The 16,305-nt window shown below is 34.9% G+C and overlaps 1 protein-coding gene across 1 annotated transcript in view; it reads left to right on the top strand.

Annotated features, from left to right (window-relative positions):
- Nucleotides 1–14,523, top strand: part of LOC129233652 (ubiquitin-conjugating enzyme E2 E1-like) — a 28,901-nt gene extending 14,378 nt beyond the window's left edge. The window contains exons 2-3 of the mRNA XM_054867625.1: nucleotides 8,770–9,110; nucleotides 14,269–14,523. Coding sequence (XP_054723600.1) covers nucleotides 8,770–9,110; nucleotides 14,269–14,523 — 596 coding nt within the window. The remainder of the gene's footprint in view (nucleotides 1–8,769; nucleotides 9,111–14,268) is intronic.
- Nucleotides 14,524–16,305: the final 1,782 nt, after the last annotated feature.

The raw sequence follows: 16,305 nt of genomic DNA, 5'->3' as shown, positions 1-16,305 counted from the left end.
AAGATATATTTTCAAAAGATGTTATTTTTTTTAATAAAATGGTTAAAAAAATATATCAAGTCAATCTTTGGGGGGGGGGGGACCTACAAAACAGTACATTAAATTTTTCTACAATGGAAAGATTATAGAAAATTAAAAAAAAAATACTTCACTTCCAGAAACCACTTAGCATGAGAATTTTAAGAAACTATTAAAATTAATTTTAAAAACATATGTGTGTTTAAGATAGCATTTAAAAGTAATTAAAGTCATTTTGATCTAAGTTTTCAAACAGTATAATAATTGTTGCAAGAGTAATAAGTAATAGTGAAAGAATAGAATATTTATGCAAAACAGATGAAACCATTTGACATTCATTCATAGGGAGCTTTTCCCTAATCAAGAACATAGGTTTTAATGAATGAATACAGCATTTTAACAATAAAAAAAAATTTACTTAAGTACACAAGTTAACTCTATTTAAAATCATTTCAGTATGTAATGAAAAAAAAATCTTAGATTGCTTTTGTAACAAAAAACTTTGAAATGCAAGAAAAAAAAAAGCAATTAGTTAATTTCAAAACTTATAAAAGAATACAACTTGGTTATAAAATTAAAGAATCACTTAAGTCTGAAGAAAAGAAAACCTTTATAATCTGCGGTGGCAACAAAGAGTATAACGGCAAAAAACAAAGTTTTTTTTAATTGAAAGTTCAGTTTTAGCAATTAAATTGAAAATGCAAAGAAGTGATTACTTTTAAGCTTTTATAGTATTAATTCAAAAACCAAAGATTTCTTCTTGAGATCGTGATTACAGTACGCTAATCACTTCAAGACAACGGAATAAAGGCAAAGAAGCTAAGGCATTAATGAAGGCTTCCTCTTTGCCTGCATGGTTGTTTATTTTGCGTAGCATTGAAAGCATGAAAGGAAATTTCAAGCTAGGTAAAATAAACAACCTAACAGACACAGAAGCAATCTTAGGAAGTTCATCCTTTGGTTAATAAGTAAGATTCAATACTTTGACGTTGAGGAAAAAAGATGCACAAATATGCGGCAGTGTATAATCACATCTCATTAATTTTACTTTTTTTTTAACAGATCATTGGCAGAAAATGCGTAGGGAATTAGAGTACTTAATTTTGTAAAGGAAAAAAAATTTTTTTCTGCATAAAATAAATTTACCCTGATTTTTTGTTATTTTTTCAAAATTCCCTGATATTTCCCTGACTTTTAACTGATTAATAAAGTTCCCTGACTTTTCCCTGATCTCCCTGATTTCCCTGATCTGTCTCTACCCTGCAATATTACAATTCTAAAATTTAGGTTTTAAAAATTTAAATTTAAAGCGATTTCGTTTATTTATTTATTTTTTTAGTTACTCGTGCATTTGCTTGCGGAAAGCAAACTTTGATAAAGTTGAACAACTAATGATGAAGACAATTTTTTTTGTAATTAGTTACGCATTTGCAAAAGCCTTTCTACACAGTCGTCGAAAGTCTTCGAGACGCTCGTCGTGTTATTTACACCACTAACAAGCAAAAAAGTAAATTACTTTAAAAAAAAAAAAAAAAAAAAAAAAAACGCCTTCAAAAAAAAATACCCAGGAACTAAAAAGCAAAAAATAACTGATTACACTTACATTCTATTTCCTACCCAAACATAGAAATGAAATTCATTTTACAATTCCAGTACAAAAATCAACTGAACTAAACACCTAATTATAAAATAAACACTGATTTAAATTGCTATACGATGAATTATTTTAAATACCTAACTAGTTATATACGATCTCTTAATTTTTAATAACCTTTTGAAATCGGAGCCTCCTATAAACTACTGCCTAACGTAACTGAGTAGGTTTAGTTTTAAAGACTATTTCGCGTATAGTTAATTCAGGATTTGGTGGGCTGTCAGTTGCGTTATGTAGTTGTTTATAGGCGGCCCCCGATTTCAAAAGGTTATTAAAAATTAAGAGATCGTATATAACTAGTTAGGTATTTAAAAGAATTCATCGTATAGCAATTTAAATCAGTGTTTATTTTATAATTCGGTGTTTAGTTCAGTTGATTTTTGTACTGGAATTTCATTTAATTAAAATAAATTTCATTTCTATGTTTGGGTAAAAAATAGAATGTGAGTGTAATCAGTTATTTTTTGCTTTTTAGTTCCTGGGTATTTTTTGAAGGTGTTTTTTTTTTAATTTAAAAGTAATTTATTTTCACGATTGTTTTTACACAAAGGGAAAAATACAAGAATGTATGCAATTTGAAAAATTAACTTTCATTTTTTGAGGGACAACCTATTGTATATGCTTTGTATTTACTTATTTTTTGGAAAGTAGCGAAGTAGCGACTACATTTCAGAAGTAGTTTGTAGTTGCTACATTTTGAAAAAAGTAGTTGTAGTTGTAGTTAACTACATTTCTAACAAAGTAGTTGTAGTTGTAGTTCGCTACAAAAAAATGTAGTTTTTCCAACCACTGATATATATATATATATATATATATATATATATACACAAGTTTAATCAAACTTGGCAAGCGTAAATAAAATGAAAAATAATCGCCAAGATAAAAAATATACCTTTTGAAACTGTACTTCTGCTACACTAATACCTGCAATACCTTTACGATATATATTTTCGATAAAAATATGTATGTAGTATACTTATAACTTTGAAATTTGAAGATTTTCAGTTTTCCTCTTAATAAAAATAAGAAATGTTTGCTTTTGATTTAATTGCTTGTACATTCAAACTTTTTATTTTAAAGAAGTAAATCTTTTTACCTTCCTTGAAAGGTTAAGTGTTCATAATACCTTCCTAATCAAAAGAAAGGTCATTCTCAGGGCCAAATATTTTATTCTATGTTGAAGGTGAAGACGTGAAAAGCAATACTGTGTCAAACGACGCACTATGACAGAAACATACCGCCATATAAGTTGCAGCATTAATTAATATTAAAGTTCCATAGAAATGTAAAACTCGAAAAAGAGGAGCAAACATAAACGATATTTTCTTGTTTCGCCAAGGTAGAAAATAAACAAGTTGCCAAGTAAAGTGACGCACCTATAATAAAAAAGTCTTTTTGGCGGATTATTATTGATGGATTTTTTAATGTTGGTTTGTTTGTTTTCAGGATTATTTTAATCCACTTTTTATGTTATTAAATGAATTAGTTTTTATTTGGCGGATGTTAAAAGCTTAATTTAATTGATTTGTGGATATTTTTACACTGTAATTGAGAATTTAGTCTCATTTTATTGATTGTTTTGTTGAAAATGTAAAAAAAGAAAAGAAAAAAAAAATAAATAAATAAAAAAAAACAACGTACATATAGATTCGCCAAAGTAATTTCTATGTAATTTTAGGCTAAAAATTGAGGCAAAGAATAACATCAAAAATTCTCGTCAAGTTAAAAATTGCGTCAAAGAAAATCACTCTAAAATTCAGTAATTTACTTTTTTTTTTTTTTTTTGTAATTTTGGGAAAATATCGCTTACTACGGATTTTGAATCCAACTTTAATTTTCTGTTTTAAAATATCAAATACTTAAAGATCAAAAGAAGCGGTGATATGAAAAATTTAACATGTATCAGGATTTCTGTAACACAGTAGTATGGCTGACGATCGGCCGATGTATGATGACGTCATTTTTCAGTTCACAGGCATTGACTCTAGTGCGGTGATGGCCAGATTCCCAACTGTCGAAATATCCCCAACGTTGTCACTGAATCTGGGGATGTTTTAATACTTTAGATTTTGACTGGTTTACCAAATTTAGGCAATAAGCGATTTGTTTTGACAACGTTGACAAAGCAGATAAATATTAGTGAAGCCAAGACCTCAATAACATCCAAAAATTTGGCGGCTAATGAAAAAAATTGTGTCACCCCCAAATCCTTTACATGTCGAAAACGTCACTGGTGATTTTTTGTCATTCCCCAGTTATCGAAAGTCTTCGAAAACATGACCTGTAAAAGGTCATCGAACTATATTTTCATATCTGTTGCAATGCAGCGCCACTTCCAAGAAAATAACTAGTCACAAGTCACATGCAACGGCTTAAACGGAAAATGTCTTGATCCTTGTAAGGGGATACTTTGGTAATTGAGATTTTTTCGCTGTCGCCAAATTTCGGGCAGTATTTTCGGGCTTTCGTTCTGTCTTTCTCAGCAAGGTAAAAATACTGGGGCATTATCATAGCATGGAATGCGCCGAATGGGCGAAAAAAAGAAAAAAAAAAACTCTCTTGGATTAAATAGTTGATGCCGTTTTTATTCCATACTAGTGGTATCCGCACGGCTTTGCCCGAAGTAGAAAATTAAAAGGTCTTTTTTGATTCGCCTGTATATATACAAATAATACAGGCGATGAATTTCTTGCCAATTGGCTTGCCCATGAAACGATTCCACGTTATGATAACTTAGTAATATACTCGTCCATCTTATGATAAATTTTGCTCCGGAAAATATTTTTAAAATTGGAATAGAAAAAGAACAAAATCGAATTTTCGAAAAATCGCTTCGAGGTGCACACCCCCATGCTACTAACTAATTTTGTGCCAAATTTCATGAAAATCGGCCGAACGGTCTCGACGCTATGCGCGTCACAGAGATCCGGACAGAAATCCAGACAGAGAGACTTTCAGCTTTATTATTAGTAAAGATAAAGAAGCTGCCTTTTTACATTTCAAAGAAAGTTTTCATGTTAATTTATTTAACGGATTATTTTACTTTTAATGTTTTAATTCAATATTTGGCACTAATTTCAATTATTTGGGGCAATTTATCTTATTTTACTGTTAATTCTGTTTGGTATATACGTAACGCCTTGGAAGCAGAAGTTGCCCTAATGCGCCAATAAAGAGCAATCATTTGGCGCATTAGTTATTCGCACGCGTATGCAGTTATCTTGTGGATTCATTGTTGCCTTGTTTTAGCGATAAGGAAAACCTGCCAAATATTATAAAAACCGCCAATTCTGTAGCTGCGGTGGCATTAATACGTAAGTATCGCCCTCTTTAATGGTTTGTTTTGTTTAAAAACTAAATATTAAATTTTAAATTCCACTAATTGTTATTTTGGCAACTTTCGACAAGCAGATTAGAGCTTTGTTTTGACTAGTTTGTCGAAAAATGTTGGAAACACGATAAGCGTTCCACATTGTGCAATAATTCCAACCTTTGATAGCCCGCTCATTGCAAGTATTTTCAAACCGCAATAAAAAAAAATGGGGGGGGGGGCTGACTATTGCCCAGTTCTGATCCCCTCCCCCATAAATGACAGGTTTAAGCTTTAATATCACTTCATTTGCAAACATAAGATCAAATTTGTCTCCTCGATGAAACATTACATTATAATAATTGTTTTGAATTAGTTACAATTGATATTAAACACGCATCTTACTATAATGTTTTCCAAATTAAAAATTCATAGAATTAAACTGCATTTCACAACATAACTTTTGATTCACGTACCTGAGTACACCCTTCCCTACTTAGTTATTCATTTTTTTTTTTTTCTTTTCATTTTCGTCTGTGAAGAAAGTAAAAATCTCCGTGTCAAAAAAATAAATAAGTAAACAAAAGATTGCTACTTAAAGCAGAAAGACATACTCAACTCTTAGGGCCTCTCCTTTCGTTTTCACATATTAGTAATCGAATTTTTGTTTAAATAATCAGGTTTTGTACATATACCTCTCTGCATTGATTACTTTAAAAAAAAGTGCATAATTGCAGCGTGTTTTGGGTTTTCCGCGCATAGCTTGGGGATGGCCTCACCGTCGGCTCTGCGACCCAAGCAGTCTGGTAGGGATGCAACCGGTTCTCACCAAAGGCTGAACTTTTCAATTGGAGGTGACACGGAAATGTTTTTTGCCGGTCAATTATAGGAAATGCTTTCTCTGCTGCGGTACGCTAATGGCCTTCCGCCGATAGCAATCTTTCAGCCGTAAGGAAATATCGGATCGAAACCCGACTTGTCATTAGCATTTAATTGAGCATTCTGATTTTCGCGCATAGTTTATAAAATGAATCAAATTTGACGCGTAGAGAAGCAGATCCGATGGAGAAACTGGTGTGATCGACGAATATTTTCTCGGGTTGTTTCATTTTGGTTCTTGAATGTCATAAGATACTATTACCGGCTCTATTGTATTTACATGAATCTCATGACTTTAGTAAAAAATATTATGGATAGGTAAATGTTCCTGCGGGAATTGACAGGATCTGATTTTCCAACGGGCCCCTGCAGTAGCGGATACAGGAGGGGGGTCACTCCCCACTCCCCTAAACCGTCGACACTATTATCCATCCACCAATATTGTACCTAGTGTTTGCAATACCGGTATACCGAATACCGGTATTTGCAGTTTCGTAATACCGGTAATGACTGTGGTATAATACCGGTATTTTTGGAAATTAACCGGTATTTGAAGGAAATCCATGAACATAGGGGCCCTGAAAGGGGTTTCAAAAATGCAGATGATAATTGTTTTACATAGTTTTGTGATAGACAAAAGTGTCCATAAAAATGCATCGCAACAGGCCTCCAGACCTGCAAATCTGCCATAGTTCATGTGTACTTGTTACCTGATTGACTGAAATAAAGACTGAATACCACCTAGTTCTGCAGTTATCAGTCATGCATATGCAATGAGAAAACGATGTGCCATTGTAACATAACCCTCACTTTCTCCAATGTACAATTCAAGAAAATCCTTGCAACTGAGTTGAGCCTACAGTCAAAGCATTTTTAAATCGAGTCTCGGGGTAATGAAAACAGTCCATGAAATCTTGACAATATTTAAGAGGTTGCTTGGATTCATCGAAAAGTTAAATCCCCCACAGAACCTCAATCCAGCTTTTCTTGTACCATTGCAGACCTAAAAACCATCATTTCGGGCAGTTGTTTGGAGAAGTAACTTTTCTCCATAACTTGGTACCTTATAGCATAAAGAATTAAGATTACCACACGTTGTCCTGTGCCACGGAAGAAGTTGTCAAGTAAGTCCCGTGCCAGCAGCCGGAACAGAGTCAAAGGCCAAAAGACCGCATGGGACGTTTTAGAGAAAATAAGAACATTTCCATCTTGAAGAACACTTTTTACTTCCTTTTACAAAAAAGGAAGTATTGTATTCGCGAAAAAATTTTCACTCAAAAATCGCCCTTAATTTCCATTTTGCTCACCCCCAAATGAATGTTGAGTTTTTTTTTCGATTCGACCACATGCGGAAAAGTGCCTAAGAATGTATAGACACGCGAAATATCCATTTTGACCATCACCGAGGTAATTACAACGACTTTTCTCGTGACGTCTGTATGTATGTGCGTATGTGTGTATGTGCGTATGTGCGTATGTATCTCGCATAACTCAAAAATGGTATGTCCTAGAAAGTTGAAATTTGGTACATAGACTCGTAGTGGGGTCTAGTTGTGCACCACCCCTTTTGGTTGCTTTCGGATGTTCCTAAGGGGGTCTTTTGCACCTTTTTGGGGGGAAATCATTGTTAATATGAATGCAAACTTAAGTGGTGTTATAATTTGGTAAACACTTGGTGACGTATCGCCAAGCTTTTGGTCGCCAAGTTTTTTCGCCAACTTGGCGACGATTTTTTTTTCTTCTAAGAGCGAACATCCGGATCTGATTAGCTATTTGGCCTATAAAACCCTCCTTAGGGCCCTCTAGTTTCTGGGGCCCTCGAAAATATTAGACTATGTAGAGAATTATACCAAAATATGGTATAATTCTCTACCATACTTACTTCCTTTTACAAAAAAGGAAGTATTGTATTCGCGACAAAATTTTTACTCAAAAATCGACCTTAATTTCCATTTTACTCACTCTTGAATGAATATTGAGATTTTAGTTAAAACGAGTTTTCTCGTGACGTCTGTATGTACGTTAGTATGTATGTGCGTATTTATGTCGCATAACTCAAGAACGGTATGTCCTAGAAAGTTGAAATTTGGTACGGAGACTCCTAGTGGAGTCTAGTTGTGCACCTCCCTTTTTGGTAGCATTCGGGTGTTTCTAAAGGGATCTTTTGACCCTTTTGGGGAGGAGGAATCATTGCTAATTTCGGTGTAAACTCATGCGGTGTTATAATTTGGTGGACATTTGGCGATATATCGCCTGTCTTCTTCGCCAAAAAAATTGGCGATTTTTTTTTTAATTTTTCTATTTGGCCACTGTTGGTGAAAGAGAGGGTAAACTATTGAATCACATTAAAATTGCCAGTAATGGGGAAATGACATTAAATTGGAGTAAAAGGAAGTCATGTGATTCACACATCAGCTCGTTTCATGCTGATATGCTGGTTGTGTAGGGAAAACAAAGATCGTTCATGCCTTACGCTAAATTGAAGGAAACCTAATAGAACCTAAGTTGCATTATGCTAATGAGAAACAGTGGTAATTCAATTTCACTGATGTATAACTAATTGGGGGCCATCTGAGTTGCGGAGCTATAAAACACATGTCAATCATTATCGCTATTTTGATGCCAGAAAACATGTGCGAGCTACTATTTGGCACAATTGTCTCTTTCAAAGCTTTATGTTATTCATTACCAGTATTGATGATCCCAAACTAGTTTTATCCCAACTAGCAGATAGTGCTACCAAACAAATATTAATGGTACTAAAACAGCTAATAGATCAGCTAGCAGTCCTTCGTCGTCTGAACTGCTGAAACCCTGCGAGGAAACTTTGCTTTCAGCAATGAACCCCAAGTTCTTTCTCTTTATTGACTATTATCTTATTTTAATAGCTAAAACTTATTTCTCTTAGTTCGCCGCAACTCTATGGAAACTGAAAATGATGAGCTGTCCACCAGCACCGAAAATCTTCGGACGCAGGGAGACCAACGGGGTATGGGTGACTTGAATGAAACAATGAGGAACAGCAACACAGGAGGCGATCCTGCTTTCATAAACAGTTCCAAGCGCTTACGAAAGGAGCTAAACGACATCACCCTCAATCCGCCACCCCTTTGCAGTGCGGGCCTGAAAGCCGATAATATATATCAGTGGGTTGCCACCATTATTGGTCCACCAGGTTCCCCTTACGAAGGTGGTGTATTTTCTTTGAGCATGGAATTTCCTATACAGTACCCTTTTAAGCCACCAAAGGTAAGAGTTTTTATTTGTTACTTTAAAAAAATTATGAGTTCTTTCAATCCCATCTGACCTGAATTTTATTTTGTAAATATTTTTTTTTCTTTCAACTTATTTTCCCTTTTTGCCATAAAAAACAGCAGTATCCATAGCGTAAGTTTTTTTTTTGTTTTTTAAATAAATTTTTCTTATATGTCATTAGCAGTTCACATAACGGAAACTGACACTGTATGAGGCAGTGAGAAGCATAGGGATGTAAGTGAACTTTTTAAAGTTTTAGTAAAATGCATGCTAAGTTCAAAACCTAGGTATACTTTCATTGAAAAGTTTTCCTAAATCATACTCACTAGCAGCACCTTCCAGGGCTACTATTACCATCTCTTGCCCCAAAAACAGATGGGAGTTTTGCTTGCTATTTGTACTAGTTATGTCGAGTTTGTTGCTTTTGCCACTTACTACCCTTGGCTTCTCACTGCCTCAAATGTCCTTCCTAGTGGGACCTATACTGATTGTGCTGCAAACGTTCGCGTTGAGTAAAATGAGACAGCTATGTATATTGTTGTATGATGTTACTTAGCGGTATTCTCGACTATTGGTCTAACAGGGGTGTTTTGAGCGTGGTCTCCGTTTATAGTGTAGCTCTGATGAGTAGAGTCATGACCTTAAATGTCCAATAAATTTCTAGTTCTGAGATCAGTCTTGAAACTTTTGAATCATACCTTGTACTTCCGTGCTACGCGCAGAAGTCGTATCTGCATCTGAGTTCAAAATGAGAAATTGCCGTTTAAGGTTGTGTGCCTCCATGTATTTGATACACAAATGCAACTTTTAGAGAATTTTTTTTTTCATATTTCCCCTTCACATATGACCATAAAACATTGTATTTAAGTAACATATGTGACAAAGAATCACTTATTGATCGTAACTCAATTTTGATAAAAAGTGCAGACACGACTTTTGTGCTTATCATGACAGTGTAGGACGCCATTTAACTCTTTGGCAGCTCAGACCTAACCTGTACTTTCCAAACTTGTTAGGAAAATTAACCTTTGCAATTTAACTAAAATTTAATAAATAAATCGAGTTAAAAGGACCTGAACTCACACGAACTACACCCCCATTCGAAGAATATTCACATTAGAAGGGAACGAGAAAGAGTCTTTCTCTTGATAGCTAACTCTTGATATGAGGCGTTCAGAGCTGAAGTGGATCAAGTCCACAAACGACTTGATTTACTTCAGTTCTGAATGCCGCATTTAACCTAAAGCACTTTAGGCGCTTATCATATTAAGTATTCATAGCTAAAGTAGATTCAGTCTTTTTCTACTTCAGCTCTGAACGCTTCATATACTTGTTGATTAATCAGTGGAAACTTCTCAGTCTTCTATTATGTCAAAAGCATCACAAGTTACTATAATTGAATGCTTGCATTCGCTCGTCCTGCAACCAATTATTTTATGCGGCCGTAGATTTACAGCCTTTTATTCCCGATACGGTCTGTGATCATCCGCCGTGTACGTAACGTGGTTCTGAAAACAGTGAGCGACCACATAAACCAACTGGCAGAACGCTAAGATATCATTTCTGAAAACCACATCTTCAGAACTGAATCCTATAAGAGCCCATTGAAATTATTGCACTTTTTGCATGAACCAATGACTACGTCCTCAGTTAACTGAAAAGCGAATTGATACATCAGGAACCAGACTTGCCAAAATACGTTATCTGACTCGTTTTATCATTTTTTGCCAATGAGGTAATCTAATTCCAAAATTCCCGTCAGTCAATGAACAGCTCCTTTTTAAACAATCACGACAGCTTATTGTTTTCACTAGACCGTAGTAAGCGTCCCATCCTTTTTGAGGACCTCCAGCTTGGGGTCCCGCGCAAGGGTGCTCCTCTTGAGTGGTGACGCCTCGTCCATGTCCCTCAGAATCGACTTTATTTATACCCGACCCTCTCGAATTTACACAAATCTCCTTAGACAGTAACTAAAATTAAAATTTTTTAAAAAACCCGGCTGAGTCGCAAATGTAGAATTAAGAAGAAAAATTGAAAATCCTTTTAAAAGCCTTATACCATTTAAATCAATTACAAGTATTTTATTTGTTACCGAAGAGAAACTGACAACAGATTAAAATTTTAAATCATAGCTTTTTTTTTTTTTTTTTGAGCAATCACGATTGCTTATTGTTCTCACTTGACTATTTTGAATTCCTATCATTTTATTTTCCCACCAGCACCCTCTGCCAGCACCAACGTCGCGTCGACCAGCTGCTCCTCTTGTGAAAACCTTCTCCAGGTTGCGTCCATATCCTACACTTACACGCATACACACACACGCCTACACACACATACACACTCTCATGCCTGCGCACAGACACAAACACACACTCCTACACACACAAACACATACACACACTCTGGCCTGCACACAGACACAAACACATATGCCTATATACACACACACACGAACGCCTACACACACGCGCGCGTACACACATAGCACTGCATACACAACACGCACACACATGCATACATACACACATACACACGCACCCACACACATGCGCCTACAGAAACGCCTACACACACACGCGCGCGTACATACACAGCACTGTATACACAACACGCACACACATGCATACATACACACATACACACGCACCCACACACATGCGCCTACACAAACACACACACGCTCGTGATTGCGAAAAACATAATTTGAATTCAGGATGCCAAAAATTCAAATTATTATTTTTTTTTTATTTATTTATTTATTTATTTTATTTATTTATTTTTTTTTTGTCGAACAGTGAATTCGGTTACAATCGCGTGATTAAAATCTTAGGCGTATTTAAAATCTGCTTTAAAAAGCGTAATAATTTGAATGCTATATAACATGGAAGTTCCAAATATATTCTATTGGACGCAGAAAAATACTCTTTATTTTGGTACTAAATTTTAAAAAATTTAAATATGTTTTCATTGTAAAAATTGCAAAAAACCTTTTAGAGGTTTTTAATTAATATCTTCGTTAATCAATGTCATCCGAAGACGCAACCTAGCTAAGAACACTCTCGATCAACTCTCCTTTCGAACAAAAAAAATTTTTTTTTTCAAAATCGGTCCATTATTAAGCGCTAAAGTACCACAGACAGATACACACACACACACACACACACACACACGTCAAACTTATAACCCCCTTCCTTTGCGTGTCGGGGGTTAAAAACAGCATCCAGCACACAACATCCAGTCTCTGGCATTCATTTGAACTTTGACGTCTTAAATTCAACTTGTGTTTCTTGCAATTTTGATTGCGATAGAAGATAATTGTAGAAACATGAAACCGAACGAGTAGGGTCCTATCGCAATTTGTGTTTGCGAAAACCAATGCCAAGGACTGGACGTTGTATGCTAGATGCTGTGTGATGTTTAAAATTTCTTTTTTTTTTTTTTTTTTTTTGGTTTCAATTTCAATTCCAAATAGGAAACGACTATAAAATTTTGCGTTTGTTCCCCCAACAAATCTTAAGGAAGATCACAAACAATTGACATCAATAAAAAGGTTTTTACAGCCAAGTACCAAATGCCCGTATGTGTGTATATGAATTTTTCTCTCTGATGATATTTTTAACCCTCGACACTCAAAGGAAAGGGGGTTATAAGTTTGACGTGTGTGTATGTGTGTGTGTGTGTGTGTCTGTGTCTGTGCCACTCTAGCGCCTAAACGGATGGACCGATTTTGAAAAACTTTTTTTTTTGTTCGAAAGGAGAGTTGATCAAGAGTGTTCTTAGCTAGGTTGCGTCTTTCGATGACCCTAATTAACGAAGATATTACTTAAAAACCTCTAAAAGGTTTTTCGCGATTTCTGCAGCGAAAACATATTTAAAAATTTAGTACCAAAAAAAAAAGAATATTTTTTTCTGCGTCTGATAAATATGTTTGGAACTTTCATGTTATATGGAATTCGAGTTATAACGTTTTCAAAGCGGATTTTAAGTATCCCTAAGCCTTTATTCAGAGAGTGTTGCCAGTTTCTTTTTGTTAACAAATAAAATACTTGACATTGATTTTCTTTATTATTATACTAATAATAAAGCTGAATGTCCTCTGTCAGGATCTCTGTGACGCGCATAACGCCTGGACCGTTCGGCCGATTTTCATGAAATTTGGCACAAAGTTAGTTTGTAGCATGGAAGTGTGCACCTCAAAGCGATTTTTCAAAAATTTGATTTTGTTCTTTTTCTATTTCAATTTAAAGAACATTTTCCGGAGCAAAATTATCATAAGATGGACAAGTAAATTACCAAATTATCATGACGTGGAATGTGAGAGCGAATGAACCTAGCCAATTGGCGAGAAATTCGTCATCCATTATTTGTAAATATACAGGCGAACCGAATGACCTTTTAATTTTCAACTACGGGCAAAGCCGTGCGGGTACCACTAATAAATAATATAAGGCTTTTCAAAGGATTTTCAATTTTCCCCCAGTTGCGACTCAGTCGGGGTTTTTTAAATTTTTAATTTTTATCGTTGCTTGTTAACCCGCGACACACAAGGAAGAGGTTTATAAGTTTGACGTGTCTGTGTATCTGTTTGTGGCACTTTAGCGCCTAAACGGATGAACCGGTTTTGAAAAAAAAATTGTTCGAAAAGAGAGTTGATCGAGCGTGTTCTTAGCTAGGTTGCGTCTTCGGATGACATTAATTAACGAAGATATTAATTAAAAACCTCCAAAAGGTTTTTCGCAATTTTTGTAGTAGAAACATATCTAAAAATTTAATACCAAAATAAAGAGTAATTTTTTCTGTGTCTGACAGAATGTGTTTAAAACTTCCATGTTTTATAGAATTCGAATCATAACGCTTTTTAATAACAGATTTGAAATACGCCTAAGAATTTATTCACACGATTGGTAACCGAATTCATTGTTGACCGACAAGGAAATGAAAAGCAATGATTTAAAATTTATATATATATTGCCAGCTTCTTTTTGTTAGCAAATAAAATACTTGAAATTGATTTTTAATATAGTATAATGCTTTTAAAGGGACTTTAAATTTTCCCTCTTGATTCTACATTTGCGACTCAGTCGGGGGTTTTCTTTAACTTTTATTTTTTGTATTGTGCGTTCGCTCAAAATGATAATTTTCTGTGCTGTAGGTGAAGTTTCTGACTGAGATTTATCACTGCAACGTGAGTTCACGGGGTCACCTTTGCTTGGATATCCTGAAGAATTCGTGGAGTCCGGCCCTGACAGTGTCTTCGGTGCTACTTTCGGTTTGCTCCCTGCTGTCGGATTGCAACCCGAAGGACCCCCTTGTTCCTCACATCGCCAGCTTATACCTCTCCAATCGCAAGGAACACGACCGACTGGCTAGAGAACATACTCGTAGACATGCGTTTTCCCAACCCTAAGCGAGAAGACTAAATTAGATGAGAACTCTTTTATTTTGATAACTCTAAAGACAAAAGAAAATATATACATATATATACATATGGATTTCAATGTATTGTCAATGAAATCAAAATTTTTATGAACACGTATAATGTAAATAAAAATAAATTTCTAAGAAAGGTGTTTCATTTTCTGTATCTTTAGACGGGAAACTATGCGTCAGAATTTTCGAGTGAGTGCAAATGGCTATCCACCCCTTAAATGTGGGGCAATGAAACCTGGCGAAGTTGAACAATGGGGTCGTTTCCAAAACTTTAAAAGTATTTTTTTCTGAAAGAGCATGTTTAAAAACAAGGATCTGACCCTTTTTTGACAAATTTGTTTACGTTTAATATTAAAAAAAAATTATTTAAATCGGAGCGCTTTCATTGTTTAAACGCTTCTGTCGATGACATCACAAATGATGAAATGCCATTCACGGTGCAAAATATTTAATTCGCATCTTTATTCACGTGTATTGGCAACGATGTGGTTGATAGCAAGCGCAGAGCGCGATATTTAATTCGCTGCTTGACTATCATGACGTGGAAACATAGTAAAAAGATGCGGCAAAGTGCATCATTTGTGACGTCATCAAGACCACGCCTTGTTTGAAAAATCGGACATTTTAAAAAATTAATTTTAAAAATAACTGTTGGGAAAATGAAAGCATTTTCTAAGACCATGTTTTTTTTTTTTTTTTTTGCTCATTCTATACATTTCAATGACTAAAAGTAGTACTTTTAACTGATGGAAACCACCCCAGGTGTGTGAGAATTTCTCACACTTTTACACTTCGTGAGTTTCTAATTTTCGTATATATTAGAAAAATGCAATTTGAATCGTTAAAATATTCAGTAACATCGAGTAATTCAGTTCCTGTATTCTATTCTAGAAGAGGCATATTCAACTCAGTTGTCTTCGAATAGATCGGATTCTATTTAAACGTAGCTAAGAAATTTACTTCTTATAGTGGCAAAGAAAATTTCTGATCGATTGTATTAATGATTGTATTTGATTCGATCGAATTCTGTTACAGTTGAATATGCCCCTAAATCAAACATTATAAAAATCACTACTTTTTTGGCGCTTTGTTTTGTTAGAAATTAAGGGTAGTAGGACCACCTATTAAAACAGCTAGATTGGTAGGAGAGAGTCAGGAAGAATGGGACCGGTGCTGCATTTGTTCCAAAATAAAACGTGAAAAAGCTTTTCTAGCTTGTCCAGCAAATGTAGCAGCGAGAGTCTACATCTTTTGGACAAGCTGGAAATAATTTTTCACATTTTTCTACAAAAGTGTAGCTCCGTCCATTTCTCCAGACTCTCCTCTACAGAAAAAAAAAAGGTTGTGGAGAATAAGTTTTTAAGTCCTAAAGGTAAAAATAAGACGGTTTGAAACAGCGCTGCGTTACCTCAAAACCAGCGTGATTTGGAGGTAAACGGACTTCAAACAAATTTCGTGGAAAGTTTAGTTTCCGTGAGACAGTGCTCTTTACCTCACAGGTGCAGAATTGTACTTCAGCGTTCTAATTTTCGAGCAATAGTATTTAGCATCTTTCAGAGCCGTAAACAGAAAATAATTTCGAGGAGGGTTTAAAAATTTTCATTCGGAGCTTTGCGCTATTTGTGCTTAATTTTCAAGTCGTCGGGTTATCTATTATGAAAGCGTTTCATGCAATTAATATACATATGAAAGACATTTGAGCTTTCGAACACTATTTTTTGGAAATTTTTAAATATAAACAATTAAATGTCAAACCGAA

Source organism: Uloborus diversus, unplaced genomic scaffold, assembly GCF_026930045.1.
Source record: "Uloborus diversus isolate 005 unplaced genomic scaffold, Udiv.v.3.1 scaffold_582, whole genome shotgun sequence".
Lineage (NCBI taxonomy): Eukaryota > Metazoa > Arthropoda > Arachnida > Araneae > Uloboridae > Uloborus > Uloborus diversus.
The sequence above is the reverse complement of the archived record's forward strand: the minus strand, read 5'-3'. Positions and strand labels throughout refer to the sequence as shown.